This window comes from Gekko japonicus, unplaced genomic scaffold (genome assembly GCF_001447785.1).
Source record: "Gekko japonicus isolate JY-2015 unplaced genomic scaffold, Gekko_japonicus_V1.1 scaffold804, whole genome shotgun sequence".
Lineage (NCBI taxonomy): Eukaryota > Metazoa > Chordata > Lepidosauria > Squamata > Gekkonidae > Gekko > Gekko japonicus.
In genome coordinates this window covers 26,784-41,573 of record NW_015159735.1, presented here as the reverse complement: position 1 = coordinate 41,573, position 14,790 = coordinate 26,784, and the positions used below count along the sequence as shown (strand labels likewise).

At 46.3% G+C, this 14,790-nt stretch overlaps 1 protein-coding gene across 1 annotated transcript in view; it reads right to left on the bottom strand.

Annotated features, from left to right (window-relative positions):
• The window catches only part of FAM180A (family with sequence similarity 180 member A), a 32,344-nt gene extending 18,341 nt beyond the window's left edge, over positions 1-14,003 (bottom strand). The window contains exon 1 of the mRNA XM_015429345.1: positions 13,928-14,003. Coding sequence (XP_015284831.1) covers positions 13,928-14,003 — 76 coding nt within the window. The remainder of the gene's footprint in view (positions 1-13,927) is intronic.
• Positions 14,004-14,790: the final 787 nt, after the last annotated feature.

Below are 14,790 nucleotides of genomic sequence, written 5' to 3'. Positions count from 1 at the left end.
CCTTGTGTGAATAATCAAACTTGCAAAGCTTTTATTTGTGTGTGTATGTGTCATTTTCTGTTTACTTGTGTTGACTTTTTCCCATTCACTTCACACATTTTAAAGTTTATGGGTATGTTATTTTAGCACAGTAATAGCACAGGATGCATAGATAGTATTAAAAAAAACAGCAGGAAAGAGACAAATTGGAACATCAGTAATACAAATGAGAGGAATGAGAAGGTTCAAGATGACAACACAGAAAAACAAAAACAAACAAAAGGGCCCTTGTGCATCATCATTGAATAGAATGGATGTTACACCTGACTTTTCCTAATGCTGTTCCTGGGGTGCATATGTCCTTGTGAGTATCGTTAAAACATAGCCAAAAATAAAAAAGCAATCTTGATACAATCATATATTGAACCTGATCCGTAAACTAAAGCTAGTGCAGAATGCAGGGGCACGCTTGCTGATGGCGACGTCTGTGTGGGCGCACATTTAGCCAGTGCCACACCAACGGCACTGGCTGCCAATTGAGTACCAGATCTGTTTCAAGATTATGGTAATACCCTTTAAGGCCCTATTCAGCCAGGGTCCAGCATACTTACGGGACCGTCTCTCCCTGTATGTGCCCCATATGTGCTCTGGAGACCAACATCTCCTATTAGTCCTAGGGTTGCCAAATGGCACTTACCCTTGCGGCAGGGGACTCCAGCCCGGCTCCCGGTGTGTGTGCGCGCGCGCCACATGCACGTCACAGGGAAGTGACGTCATGACGCCGGGCACGCTGGGGCGCGGCCACAGCCATTTGAGGGGAAAACTCTATGTTTTCCCCTCAAATGGCTGTGGCCCCGCCCCCAGTGTGCCCGGCGTCATGACATCACTTCCCTGTAACGTGCACGCAGGGGTGGGGTTTCCCCCGGGGCCCGATTCCGCCGCGGTGGAAATCGGGCCCCCTAAGTGGGGGTTTCCCCGCCCCCCGCCCTGATTTGGTAGCCCTAATTAGTCCCCAGCCAGAAAGACATCCACTCAGCCTCAACCAGGGCCAGGGCTTTTTATCCTCTGGCCCCAACCTGGTGAAATGCGCTCCCAGTTGAGATCAGGGCCCTGTGGGACTTGTTACAGTGCCACAGGGCCTGTAAAACATAGCTGTTCTGCCAGGCCTTTGGTTGAAGTGGCAGACATCCTACCGTCCCAGCCTCCTCTTTCCAAATATCAGCCTTAGTGCTAAATTCAACATCTTGCTGGAGAAATCATGGATGCCTAAATCTTATTGTTAACTGTCATCTTGTTTGAGCGGTTTTTAATTGGGTTTTAGATAATGTTTTTAACACTTAGGCCCTGGTCACACGGGGGAAATTGATGCAGCCAAAGTGCAGCTTTTTAGAGCTGCATCAAAAGAGACACGTGGAAGCGGGATCAGACAGATCCCTTAAGCCGCCGCGCAGTTGCTCCCCGGCACGATCAGATACTGGAGGGAAGCCACGGAAGGGAGAGCGAGGCAGCCGGCTGTGCATGTGTGCGCATGTGCAGTTCGGCCGGGAGCCTCAAATGCTCCTGAAGATGGGCGCGCCGGCGATCCCGCGGCGTCGCTTGCTGCGGCGTTTGAGGTTGTTGCTACTATTTCCGGGGGGGGGGTTAATGCGCATTTTTGGCCTGAAGGGACAGATCGGGGACGGGTGCGCACCACTTCCTAGATGCTGCGGTGTGATCCGTCCCTCTTCCGGGCCAAAACCTCCCATGTGACCGGGGTCCTATTGTGTTTTATCTGTTGTGACCGCCCTGAGCCTTCTCTGTGGGGTAGGGCAGGATATAAATTTAATAAAATAAATAAATAAATTAAAATTTTGCAGTGTTTTATCAAGGCACACATGACCATCAGTCAAGAACCTGAATAAAATGATGAGGATACACAGAAAGAACTAACAGTTGCAGCAAATTGTGCATGCTCTAATGCGGACTCTAATCTGGGAGAACTGGGTTTGATTTCCCGCTCCTCCACTTGCACCTGTTGGATGATTAACACATGGAATTCACTGCCACAGGAAGTGGTGGCGGCTACAAGTATGGACGGCTTCAAAAGGAAACTAGATAAGCATATGGAGCAGAGGTCGATTAGTGGCTATTAGCCACAAGGTATAGGCAGGGACTCTGGGGCAAGTGATGATCTGTCTTCTTGGTGCTTGGGGGGGGGTCAACAGTGTCCTGGCCCCACTGGTCAACCTCCTGATGGCACCTGGTATTTTTGGCCACTGTGTGACTGAGTGTTGGACTGGATTGCCTTTGGCCTGATCCAACATTGGCGTCTCTTATGATGACTTTGGGCAAGCCATAGTTCTGGCACAGCTGTTCTTGAAAAAGAGCAGTTTCTGTCAGAGCTCTCTCAGCCTCACCTACCTCACAGGTTGTCTGTTGTGCGGACGGGAAGGGAAAGGAGTTTGTAAGCCGCTCTGAGACTCCCTTGGGTAGTGAAGGGCGGGGGATAAATCCACTCTCTTCTTCTCTTCTTCTTCTCTAACTAATTCTATAAATTCTATAATTCTATAAATTCTATAGAATTCTATAACTAATTTGATCACAAGGGAGAAGGAGTGACACCTAGTGCAGTGTGAAATTTCTGAAGAGTAATGAGATATAAACCATGGGAATTCACTTATCATCCTTACTTTGTTGAACACACATCCTATTTTTAGCCACTGGCAATAACACACATAGAACCTTCAGAATACGGCAAGACTAGCCACTCAAGCCAGTACCGATAAATGCTAATTATAGACAGCCAGGGGTACACTGGCCCTTTAACATACAAAGAGATTCAAATGGACCACTGTCAGGACCACTGCCCTGGGGAAATACTGGCAGCCAGATCTCCATGGCTACCAGCACTGCAGCTCAGTTTTGCTTGCTCCTGAGAAGAAGAAGAAGAAGAAGACGATGAGGATATTGGATTTATACCCCACCTATCACTACACGAAGGAGTCTCAGGGCAGCTTACAGACCTCTTTTCCCTTCCCCTCCCCACAACAGACACCCTGTGAGGTAGGTGGAGCTGAGAGAGCTCTTTTGAGAACTGTTCTTGAGAGAACAGCTCTGAAAGAACTTTTTACTAATTCAAAGTCACACCAGCAGCTTTATGTGGAGGAGCGACGAATCAAACCCAGTTCTCCCAGATTAGAGTCTGCACTCTTAACCACTATACCAAACTGGCTTTTTATACCCTGATCTACACTACCCAAACGAGTCTCAGAGTGGCTTACAATCACCTTCCCTTCCTCTCTCCACAACAGACACCCTATGAAGTAGGTGGGGCTGAGTGAGCTCTGAGAGAACTGTGACTGACCCAAGGTCACCCAGCTGGCTGCATGTGGAAGTGAAATGGAGAATCAAACCCGGTTCTCCAGATTAGAATCTGCCGCTCTTAACCACAACACCATGCTGGCTCTCAGTGTGCCAATCCATCCCAGCAGACAGCTATCTAGTTCAGGAGGGAAATGACTGGGTGGAACTTCACTGTGTAAAAAAAACATGAGGAAATACAGTTTTAATTCAGAAAGCTGTTAAAATGAATCTATGACTAAACTGGGATTAAAAACCTGAATCTCTGGCTGGAAGCTTTGGCCCCAGTACTCTGGAGGAAACAAACATTAGCAATTTAAAAATGGTGCATGGGCTATCTGATGGTTCCTATCACATAGGAAAGTCATGAAGCAGCAGGGGAGGGGGAGGGGAAGCTTTGAAAAAGTCCAGGTTATCTGCCCCTCCTTTCATTTGCATGTCCTTCAAGGGCCACACTCAACACACAATTTGTTGTGAAGGCAGACAAAAAAGGGCTAAAAGACTCAGAAATAGGAGGTCAGTATTTTTTTAAAAATTGCCAGTTGACTATAAGTCTGAGGGCAAGACTTGTTCCCTTATTGATGTAAGGCATTTGGAGAGAGAGTTGTTGTAAAAACAGGATGCAAATCCAACTAACAAGCAAATAAATAAAAGAGGTGGAACCTAGAAGTGCAGGAACGATGCCTGATAGGGCAGAGTGGAGTCTGACTGGCAAGGAGGTACAGCCAACAGGTCCGCTTGTCCACTCCCGCCTTTACCGCGTGGACGTCATCGTCCGCCTCATTGCTCTCGTAGCTGGAACCTTGGTGGTGAACATGCTGCTCTGTCAGCGCCAGCCGCTGACGGACCTCTTTGGTAGACTTGTCAGCTGCCTCTGTGGCGACGGGCTCAGAGTATGTGACAGCCCAGGTCAGGGTGGTGCGGGCAAACAAACGCTGTTGTAGCCTCTCGTCCCTCATGCCGCACACAAGCCGGTCTCAAAGGGCCTCATCGATGTCCGCCAAGTTGCATGGACGCGCAGCCTTGCGCAAAGCCGCCACGTAGTCAGCTACTGATTCGCTTGCCGCCTGGCTCCGCTTGTAGAATGCGTGCTGGCAGGCAATCTCTGAAGGCTAGGGTGAGAAGTGGGCTTTCAACTTCTCTGTGATGTCCTTGAATGGCACCGTCTTGATGTCTGCTGGGGAGACCAATGACCGGGCAATATCGAAGACGCTCTTGCCACAAGAGCTCAGGAGGGTGGCCCGCTTCTTCGCCTCCGTTGTGATGTCATTGGCCTCGAGGTGGAGCTTGAAACGCGTCAGGTAGGCGTCCCAGTCCTCGGTTGTGGGTTCAAATGCCTCGAACTTCTGGCTGTTGGCCATCATGGCAGGCGCTTCCACCAGATCTGGTGGTGCTTGCGGTTGATTGGCCATGACGCGATGCTCGTCCCCGTCCGTTGTGGAATTGATTTAAGCAGGGCTGCCTATCCACTCTAGGATCCCACCTTCATCGCCAATTGTTAAGTTGGCTACTTAACAAGAGTCAGAGAGTGATTTCAGCCAGTGATTCAGCTTTAATGAGCAACGCTTAACACAACCAGAACAGAACAACCAGAACAACTTTTGCATTGCAGCTGAGCTCCTTTTAAACTCTACCGGGCTAATGTAGCCACGCCCTACTGTACATATCAACCAATAGGATTGTAAAGATAAAGTCCAATCACAGACATTCCCTCTCAGGGAACTGGATGTTAGGTGATTGGTCGGCTCTTCCTGGGCTACCAATAGGAATTGAGGAATTAGGATCCTTGCCCAGGACGAAGTTCACATACAGTTTACATTGAATTGAATACACCACACTTTGAGCCAAAACAAATATTTGAAGGACCATCTTCTTCCATATGTCCCTGTGTGCCAACTACAGTCATCAGGTAGCCATCTGTGGGCTCTCCCACTGCTTAGGGTGGCCAGTCTGGCACTGACTAGAGCCCAGCCCAGCTCTGTGGAATGGGCTACCTAAAGGGATGAGGAGGGCCTCCTTGGAGAACTTCAGGAGGCGCTACAAGGCCTACCTGTTTGCCAGGGCTTTCAAGAAGATTTATATTGGCAGGGATCCTTTAATGGGTGAAAAGGAGAGATTTGGGGTTTGTTATTTTACTTTTGTTTTCTAAACTAAAATGTATTAAATGGAGTATTGTGTGCAGTTCTGGAAGCCTCACTTCAAAAAGGATGTGGACAGAATGGAGCGGGTGCAGAAGAGAGCGATGAGGATGATCAGGGGCCTGGAGACCAAGCCCTACGAGGAAAAGCTGAGGGACTTGGGACTGTTCAGTCTGGAGAAGAGGAGGTTGAGGGGGGACATGATTGATCTCTTGAAGGATTTGAAGAGCTGTCACTTCGAGGAGGGCAGGGATCTGTTCCTGTTGGCAGCAGAGGAGAGGACTCGCAATCATGGGTTTAAATTAAAGGCAGGAAGGATGTTAGGAAAAACTTTTTTTATAGTAAGAGTTGTGCAACAGTGGAATCGGCTGCCTAGGGAGGTGGTGAGCTCCCCCTCACTGGCAGTCTTTAAGCAGCAGCTGGACAAACACTTGTCAGGGATGCTCCAGGCTGATCCTGCACTGAGCAGGGGGTTGGACTAGATGGCCTCTATGGCCCCTTCCAACTCAGTGAGTATATGATTCTGTGATGCAAAGATTATTGTAAACTGCCTTGAATTACAAGGAAAAGTGGGATATAAATGTTTTAATAAAATAAATTTTAAAAAATCCTGCAACTCTTAGTTCTCACACTAGTGAGGAAAGCCCCCCCCCCCATACATCTGGCCCATTATCCTGAGTCTCTGCTCCTTTACCCAGAGATTCTGAGGAGGCTGAAACATCCGAGGGGAAAAAAACACTATTATATTTGGTTAACTTAGTGAGGATAAACAAGTAAAAAATGTGAAAAATGTTTGCTACATTCCTGATTTCTTTTTCTGTATTTTATTAAATATGATGCCAGAATTTTAGCAACTAGCTGCCGTTAGCACTTTGCACATGTTCCCGTTTCTAAAATGTCACTGACCACAGACTCATAATGCCACATAAACTGCTGGTGCTGATGGTCCTTGGCATTTACAGACAGCTGTGCTGAAGATACCCAGCCCTGATTTTCCCAAATCAACAGATTAAGATTAAGTGTTGACGGGTCATGATCATTCCCTTTGGCTGCTTATAAACAGAACCACACAGTAGAACAAAGGCATCCAATTAAAAAAAAACACTTAAATTAATGTTGCACCACATTTTAACTAGCAAATATTTGGGAAAAGACGAGCTTTCAGGGGATCAAAAAGCCAAGCATTCTGTTTTAATTTTACATTTTTTTGGCATGTGTGTGTGTGTATGGCGTGTGTGCATGCTCACATGTGTGTCTGCCTGGATGTCAAGGCAACCTCTGGCGACTCCTGCTGGGGCACAGAGAATGTTCAGAGAAGTGGCTTGATAGCCTGCCTTTGGCCTCCAGGGCCTGGTATTCTCTGGAGAACTCCCATCCAAATACTTGCCAGGGTCAGCCCTGCTTGGCACCCAAGATCTGACGAGATTGGGCTTGCCTGGCTATCCAGGTCAGGGCACAAACTATTTTAATTTTTGTCCCATTTTTTAGCCATTTTGTATCTCCTGTCTGTCGTTTCAGGTATCACTGTTTGCTGTCTTCACACCCCATCACAAATATGATGACATTCATGGTGCCATATAGCCAATCAAATATGCCTGTGTGATGTCATCAATTAGGACTAATGAGGTCACTCATTGCCCTCACTCTGAATGGGTTGAGAAGAGCAGGAACAAAGCAGTGTGCTTCCCTGGCAAGGGACTAAACACTTCCTCTTTTTCTATGCTGTGTCATGAGCAGTGCAGTATGTCTAAGTAGGGAGTGTCAACCCCGTTGCTTTGGTCATGAGTTAATACTTCTGCCCTCACTCAAAGTTGGCTCCATTGGCTGTGACATCATTACATTTGTACATTATCCCTGACTGGCTGGGATCACACTGTGAAGAGCACAAAAAGTAAATGGAGCAACAGAAAAGACATTACTGTCCCTGGAGACGGCACAATTTTTAACGAAAAATTTCTTTGCACATGCACATATATGCGCATATACACATATGCACATGTGCATACCATGGCTCCCACTTGGATGCAGTGTTTTTTCACAGAGAACAAAATGAACTACCAACATGTAACTGAGCGCTGTTTTACGTGCACCTGAGCGTTCATGTGTTTAATATATTCAGCGCAGATTGGTCATGTGCACAACAGTGAAAGCTGGGGGGGGGGGGAACTACCGCAAGAAGGATGTACAAATGACCTAATCGCATTCATAGTGAGAGATGGCTGTCCAGATAGGAGAAATTGCTGATTCACAGTACTAGTAGGAAAGTACTTGATTTTCTCAGTGTTGGAAAACACACTAAAAAACCGGGAGGATTGTGGGGGTAAGTCCGCTTCGATACGGGAGACAGAATCGGCTGTCTGATCAGCCCTTTTAAATGCGATAGGGAGCAGTTGTGAAACCCGATCAAAATGACCATGTGACCATGACCTTGGTCCCCTCAAAAGTTCAGATTCCACATGCTGTTAACTGCTGGTCTTCAGCAACCAAGCTCGCTTTAGCAGAACAGACGGGTTTCAAAATACCAAAGCCAACCAAATGATTTCCCCCCCTCCCCACACTGATAAATATAGCTTGTACTCAATATTTGCCAATGTTCCCTTGAAAGCTTCTGATTTTAGAGCCAGTCTCAAAAACTCTGCTAAGAGGAATTTTCCTTTTCCAGTCAAGGAAAGTTCTACTAAAGGAAGCACAGAGTGAGAGACAAGTAACAGTGGAGGGATTCAGTGAAATAGGGCATTATTAACCAAAAGGTTTGGGGTTTTAACCAAAGTAACCTCAAAGTAACCAAACCCTCATGACTGAAAACTCACCCACACATTTTCAGTATAAACCACCAGGAAAAATGAATCGTCATACTGAATAGCACATTGTAAAGAACTTCCAAGGAGTTCTCCCCCGCCCCTCAACATTGTGGCATTTTTAAAATCACTGGAAACAAGAAGGGAAATTCTTGCTAGTTAAATATTCTCACCCCAAACCAGTAAGTGCAATATAAGAACACAAATTGAGACCTGTAAGACACTTGTGGGATGGTTATCATATTCCTCACACCTTTGCTTCCTCCCCTCTTCCCCGACCTCTCTCACCCTCTTTCTCCCTTCTGCCCCCTTTTCTTACCCTCTGTCTCTTCTCCATGCATTTTACTTCCTCTCTCTTTCTGACCCACCATCATCCTCTTTTTCTGCCTCCCCACTTCATCACTATTTCTCTCTTTCTGCCCTCCACACCATCATTTTCTTTTTCTGCCTCCATCACTCTCCCAGCCTCCTGCTGCTTCCTCCCCCACCCCGCACAGCAGCAGCGGCAGTGGCGGTACTCCCAGCTACCTACCTGCTTCCTTTCCCCTCACAGCAGCAGTGGCAGCTCTCTGGGAATCACAACAGACCTCCAAGCTAAAGAGATCAATTCACCTTAGGGCTGCTAGGTTGGGTAATTCCTGGAGATTTGGGGGTGGAGCATTGGGACAGTGAGGCTTGGGGACGCAAGCAGCTTCAGCAGGGTATAATGCCATAGACTCAACCCTCCAAAGCAGCCATTTTATCCAGGGTAACTGATCTCTGTCACCTTGACAACAGTTGTAATACTGGGTGATCTCCAGCCCTCACCTTGAGGCTGGCAATGGTAATTCTTGTGGAGGAAATGATTGGTTTGTAGAAAAAGCTGTTGGGGGAGAGTGATCCCTCTGTTGGTGGAAATAAGTATCTGCACGGAAAACAGACCTTGGCTATTAGACAGAGACAAGAAAGAGGACCTGCGAAACTCGTGGGGGGGAGCTCCAAACTGAGCAGGCGGAGGAGGAACGAGCAGGAGCAGGTAAGCTTCCCCCCCCTCCCCCCCGGTCCCCCCCCTCCCCCCCCCCCCCCCCCCCCCCCCCCCTTCGACCTTCCCCTTTCAAGTGGCAGCGGCGAGGCCTTGTCGTCCCGCCGAACTTTCTCCCTCCCTCTTCCCCTGGCAGCAGCAGCGAGGCTTCGTCGGCCGCCAAGCTTTCTCCCCCCTCAGCCCCCCCAGCAGTGGCAGCGAGGCCGGAGCTCCACTCGCCAAACTTTCTCCTTCCCCCCAGGTGGCGGCGAGGGATTTGCGGCTTACAGCCACCAGCCGGCCAAGCCTTCCCCCACCCCCTCCCCTCCTGTTGCCGCTGCCGAAGCCGTTCCAAGAGTGTTCCCTGCGCATGCACAGTGGACGCTCTGTCACTTTTGGGGGGATTTAAGTATTCCCTGATATTTTTTTCAGATTTTCAGATTTTTGTGCACACCTGGGGACTGCCCCAAGTGTGCACGAAAATCTCCCTCCCCCCAGGTGCCCCCGATGCACGGATTTAGGTATCCGCACGCAAGGGGGCGACTTCACTATTAGTATATAGATGGAGCTGCCTTCTGCACATACAGTTGACATTCATCTGGTCCTCACTGCTCAGGCTGCATGAGTCTTTCAATGTGGATCTGCAACCTCATTCAGAACCCCTAGGTGTTGCACATAAATAAAGATGGATCATGTATGGACTGTTTTTGTAAACTGTAGTATTGTACACTTTAAAAAACTGTTCACTCCCCAGGGCATACCTTTATTCAGTACTTATCAAATCCTCAGTAATCCCAGTGACCTCCTAGAGAGGTCACCATGGGATACTTGATTCTTTCCCCCTATTTTATTCTCACAACAGCTCTGTTAGGTAGGACAGGATGAGAAAGATTGATCCAAAGTCACACAGTAAGGTTCATGGCTAAGTGAGGAATTGAACTCAGGTTTCCCTAGTTTGATTATCTGTTTACTACACCACACTGTCTCTTGCTTTGTCACAATAAATATTATTGCTATTGGTCTTTTTGAGACTACAGGCTGATCAGAATACTTTTGGTCACCAGAAGGTAGAACAAATTCATTCAGGGTAACTCTAGCCCCTACTTTGTTTCTAGTAATGGGATTGCTAAAAGTCACTGTGGTTTGATTATGGTGAGGCTACTGGACTGGGTTCAGGCAGAGCCAGGTTCAAGTCCCCACTCGGACATGAAGTTCACTGGGTGATCTTGGGCCAATTATTAGCGCTAAGCCTAACCTACATCACAGAGTTGTTGCGTGGATAAAATGGAGATGGGGAGAACAATATACACTGGCCTGAGCTGTTGCTCAGATTTATTTTTGGCTCACACAGAAAGCAGTACAGATCTTGTTTGTACAGAGCCAGTTTGGTGTACAGTTTGTACAGTTTGTACAGAGCCAGTTTGGTGTAGTGTTTAATCTGGGAGAACTGGGTTTGATTCCCCACTCCTCCACTTGCACCTGGCTGGATGGCCTTGGGCAAGCCGTAGCTCTGATAACAGCTGTTCTTGAAAAAGAGCAGTTTCTGTCAGAGCTCTCTCAGCCCCACCTACCTCACAGGGTGTCTGTTGCGGGGAGGGGAAGGGAAAGGAGTTTGTAAGCTGCTCTGAGACACCTTTGGGTAGTGAAGGGCGGGATATAAATCCAATCTCTTCTTCTCTTCTTCTTCTTCTTGTGGGAGCTCAATCCAGGCTGAATCAGGACTAAACAAAAATATGACATCTAAAGTATATTGTGGTCTGTAGCTTTGCATATTAACTTCTAACCGTAAAAGTATTGTCCAGCTTAAGTTGAAGGAAGGCTCCTTAGTAGAGATGGGCATGAACCAAACCATGAAGCAAAATTCATCATGAGTTTTGCCTTGTTCGTGGTTCACAAACCAAAGTTTGTGATGGTAGATCCCTCACAAACTTCGGTTTGCGAACCATGAATAGGGAAAAATTAAAATTTAAAGCAGTTCATGGGGGTTTGTGGGTAGAGCAGAAATTAGTGGTTTAAAGGGACTCAGAGATACATTATTGCCCCTCCTGGTTTGGTTCGTGGTTCGGCTACAAACCACGAACCGACACAAGCCCCATTTTTCCAGTTCCTGCTCATCCCTACTCCTTACCCTGGCTGAAGGCCTCAGATTTTGCTCAGTGGAATGGTAGGATAGGGGAAGGATCCACTCCAGTATGAGCCAATTCAGACTTCCACTGTGGTGCTGCCAAAGGGGATCATGTTCTAGTGTCATCAGCTACCATAGCCAGGCATGATGTAGTCGTGCCATGCATTTATTTAAGATACCATGACCACAACTTTCCATATAAATGTCTGTGAGTTGACTTTCAGCAACAAATTGACAAGCAGTAATACAATAAAAACGCAATAAAACTAGCAGCAAAATGTCTTGATTCATGTGCATTGCTAAAACAGGATTTAAGGATAACTCATGTAACAAGCCAAGAAGCATTTTGGCCACCCTAGAAAAATCTTGTTTGGCACAACTTTACATGCCTTACATTTTGTAGCAAGTACTAACCTGTTTTTCCCACTCAAACTGCTACTGGCTAGCAATACAGTAATATGAATGCTCCCCATTTGAAATTTAGGATTCTGTGACAGGGAGATCGGCACTTATCACATTATGTGCCTTCAAAACTATGCTTTGATACATTTCTGAATTTATACCAAGAAGAACCACAACATCATCTTCTCTTAAGTTAGAAATACTTAGTCCCTATAGTGTTCATAACCACACACAGAAAATCACTACGATGAATGCAACTCCAAAGGCACTAATCTTAGACTGCAAGGCAGGACTAGCTGTTATATATTTGTTAACTCCTATTTATTTAGCCTGCATTGCTCAGGCTAGCCCAATCTTGTCAGATCTCAGAAGCTAAGCAGGGGCAGCCCTGGTTAGTATCTGGATGGGAGACAGACCACCAAGGAAGTCCAGGCTCCAGGGTCGTGATGTGGAGGCAGGCAGTGGCAAACTATCTCTGAACATCTCTTGCCTTGAAAAACCTACAGGGCTGCCATAAGTTGACAGCAACTTGACAGCACTTTCCATCACCATTTAAAGATTTACAGTGGCCCTTTTAACATTACCATTCTAAACCAGATGTTGTTCATTGCTGCTCCAATTCTGAGTAAAGCGATACAAGGACGGGAATTTCATACAGCAAATTTCTTTCTGTTAATGAGCCGTCTCTGAAGCACTATGGTCATTTCAAAAAGTGCCGCTTTCCCATCACTCTTTTTCACCATGTGATCTTCCTCGGACTTTTTTTTTTTTTTTGGAATATTCTAAGATGAGTGCTGTAGCACTTCAATGGAGTAGATGCATTCAATGCATCTCAATGGTGCTGCTATAGCACTGAAGTGCTATAGTGGTTTAACACTATAGCACTCAACTTAGAATGTTGAAAAAAGGTCTGAGGAATATTGCACGGTGAAAAGGCGTGGGGAAAAAGCAGCACTGTACGAAGTGCTATGGACATTTTAAACAGCACACCACAGGAATTTAAAAGCACAACGAAGGGGATGGAAATGGGAAAAAAGCAGTTTTCCTCAAAAGCGGCCCAACCACACTTTGTTAACCTGACGCAAGTGGGTTTGTCTGAACAGGTAAATAAATCCTGCCAGCAGCTGGTTACTAAAACAGGTCTGTCTGAAATGACAGGAAAACCCCCAATAATCATTTGAAAAAAGACTATGCATTTGCATTAAAAATATATTCATGGCTTGGTACAGTACAAGCCCTGCCACATCATCCTAACAACGTCAACAGGTGAACACAACCTTGTTGCAAACATATAAACCCTTTCCCCTCCCATCCATCCTGCATTAGGTTATCCTAGCCATGTGGGAACTGTCTGTGAGTAGCACAGCTGGGATAATATTAAAATAACTCAGCCACGTAGGCAAAAGCTAACAGCATGGGTCTTTCCTGAGGAACCTGCACCCTGCTGTACATGGCTGGTTTATTTTTGTTACCCCAGAGGCAGCCAAATATGGCTCCTGTGTGACTAGGTTAATTTTTAAAGGGACTCATAGATGATTGTTAAGTAGGTGTTTACCTGTCACAGTGTGCAGCTGTTAAGATGTGTCAGACCTGCAAGGAAAAATCATTATCCAGGAAAGCAGGGGAATGGTACAGCTGTCTTTAACACTTGGCAGAATGCGAAGTGACAATATGCACGTTTGGAAGATGGCCCATTGCCTATATCCCCAGTCTCACTGCCTTCTAAGCAAACCATGGACCCTTACATTACGCAATGTGTTTATGTCCTTTCCATATCAGTCCGCTCCAAAGCACATAACTGTATGTGAATTAAGATCTTCAGCCTGCAGTGTTTCTGTTTGTGTGAACATGGCCTGAGTGTCCATGTGAAACATTCAAGGTAAATTAGCAACCCTCGTTTATGGGACTTCATTCCTAAGACCTCAACAGTTTGAATTTCCAGATGGAAAAGAATCAGTTTTAATTTTCCTTTGCCCACAGTAAATGGATGAGAAAGGATTAAAAACACACACACACACACACATATACCCCCAAGGTCTTTTAGAAGTGAATGGAAATACTCATTTGATAAAATCTCTCTTCTGCAAATCTCTCTTCTGTACTTCTGTTTTCTCTGCCATAAACAATTCAGATTTGTAACTCTTACCTCGGTTCCACCTGGGAGGTACAGCGGCATGAGCATTGTAATATAACAAGAGCACCAACACAGTCTTCCAGTGCATCCTTGATTTTCCAAGAGAGATACAGATCTTTCCTATTGGATAAATCTTTTCTTTCCAACCGCCTTGTATTGCCTGGGACAGGTGTCTAATTTTTATCCTCTTCCCCCCCACACACACTGGTATAGGAGATCTTGCTGGCTTTCCTGGGGGCAATTTTTTTATCAAAGCAGCGGCACCTCACTCGAAACCAATTCTCTTTTGGGATCAGGAATTCATTTGCACAGACGAGCGCGGCTTTATATCCCACATCTGGAATGACTCATGACGCATGTGAGTTTGCTGGCAGCTGTGGAAATAAATATCATTACATTTTTGCAGCTCCGTTCCATTCAGCGTTTGGGCCAGTTGGAATTTCCCTGTGTCAACAGACACAAGTAGCTATAGTTAAAGAACACTATTAAACCCTTGATCTTTTGGGCTGTGCTCTATTATGCATGCATTTGAGCATGTCTTCACGGTAAAGGCTACGCTTTGAAATGACATATTAACATTTCTTGGATGTGTACATGAGGGAGCGGGGCACACTTGTTGAGAGAGTGTTCCGTGCTTTAAGGTAGCCATTTGTTTTACAGAGAACACTGAATGAGGCATTTGCCAATCAGGTCACAACTGGGTGGAAGGTGTACCAATGGAAATCCTTCGCTGGGACGTACATTCTTGTAAAACAAAGATTTAATAACAAAGCAGGCACACTGGAAAAGACTGTCAGCCAAGATCACTTGGAAATTCATCTACATTCACAGAGCAGGCAGTCCAAAAAAATCAGTGTGACCCAGCCAAAGTTAAA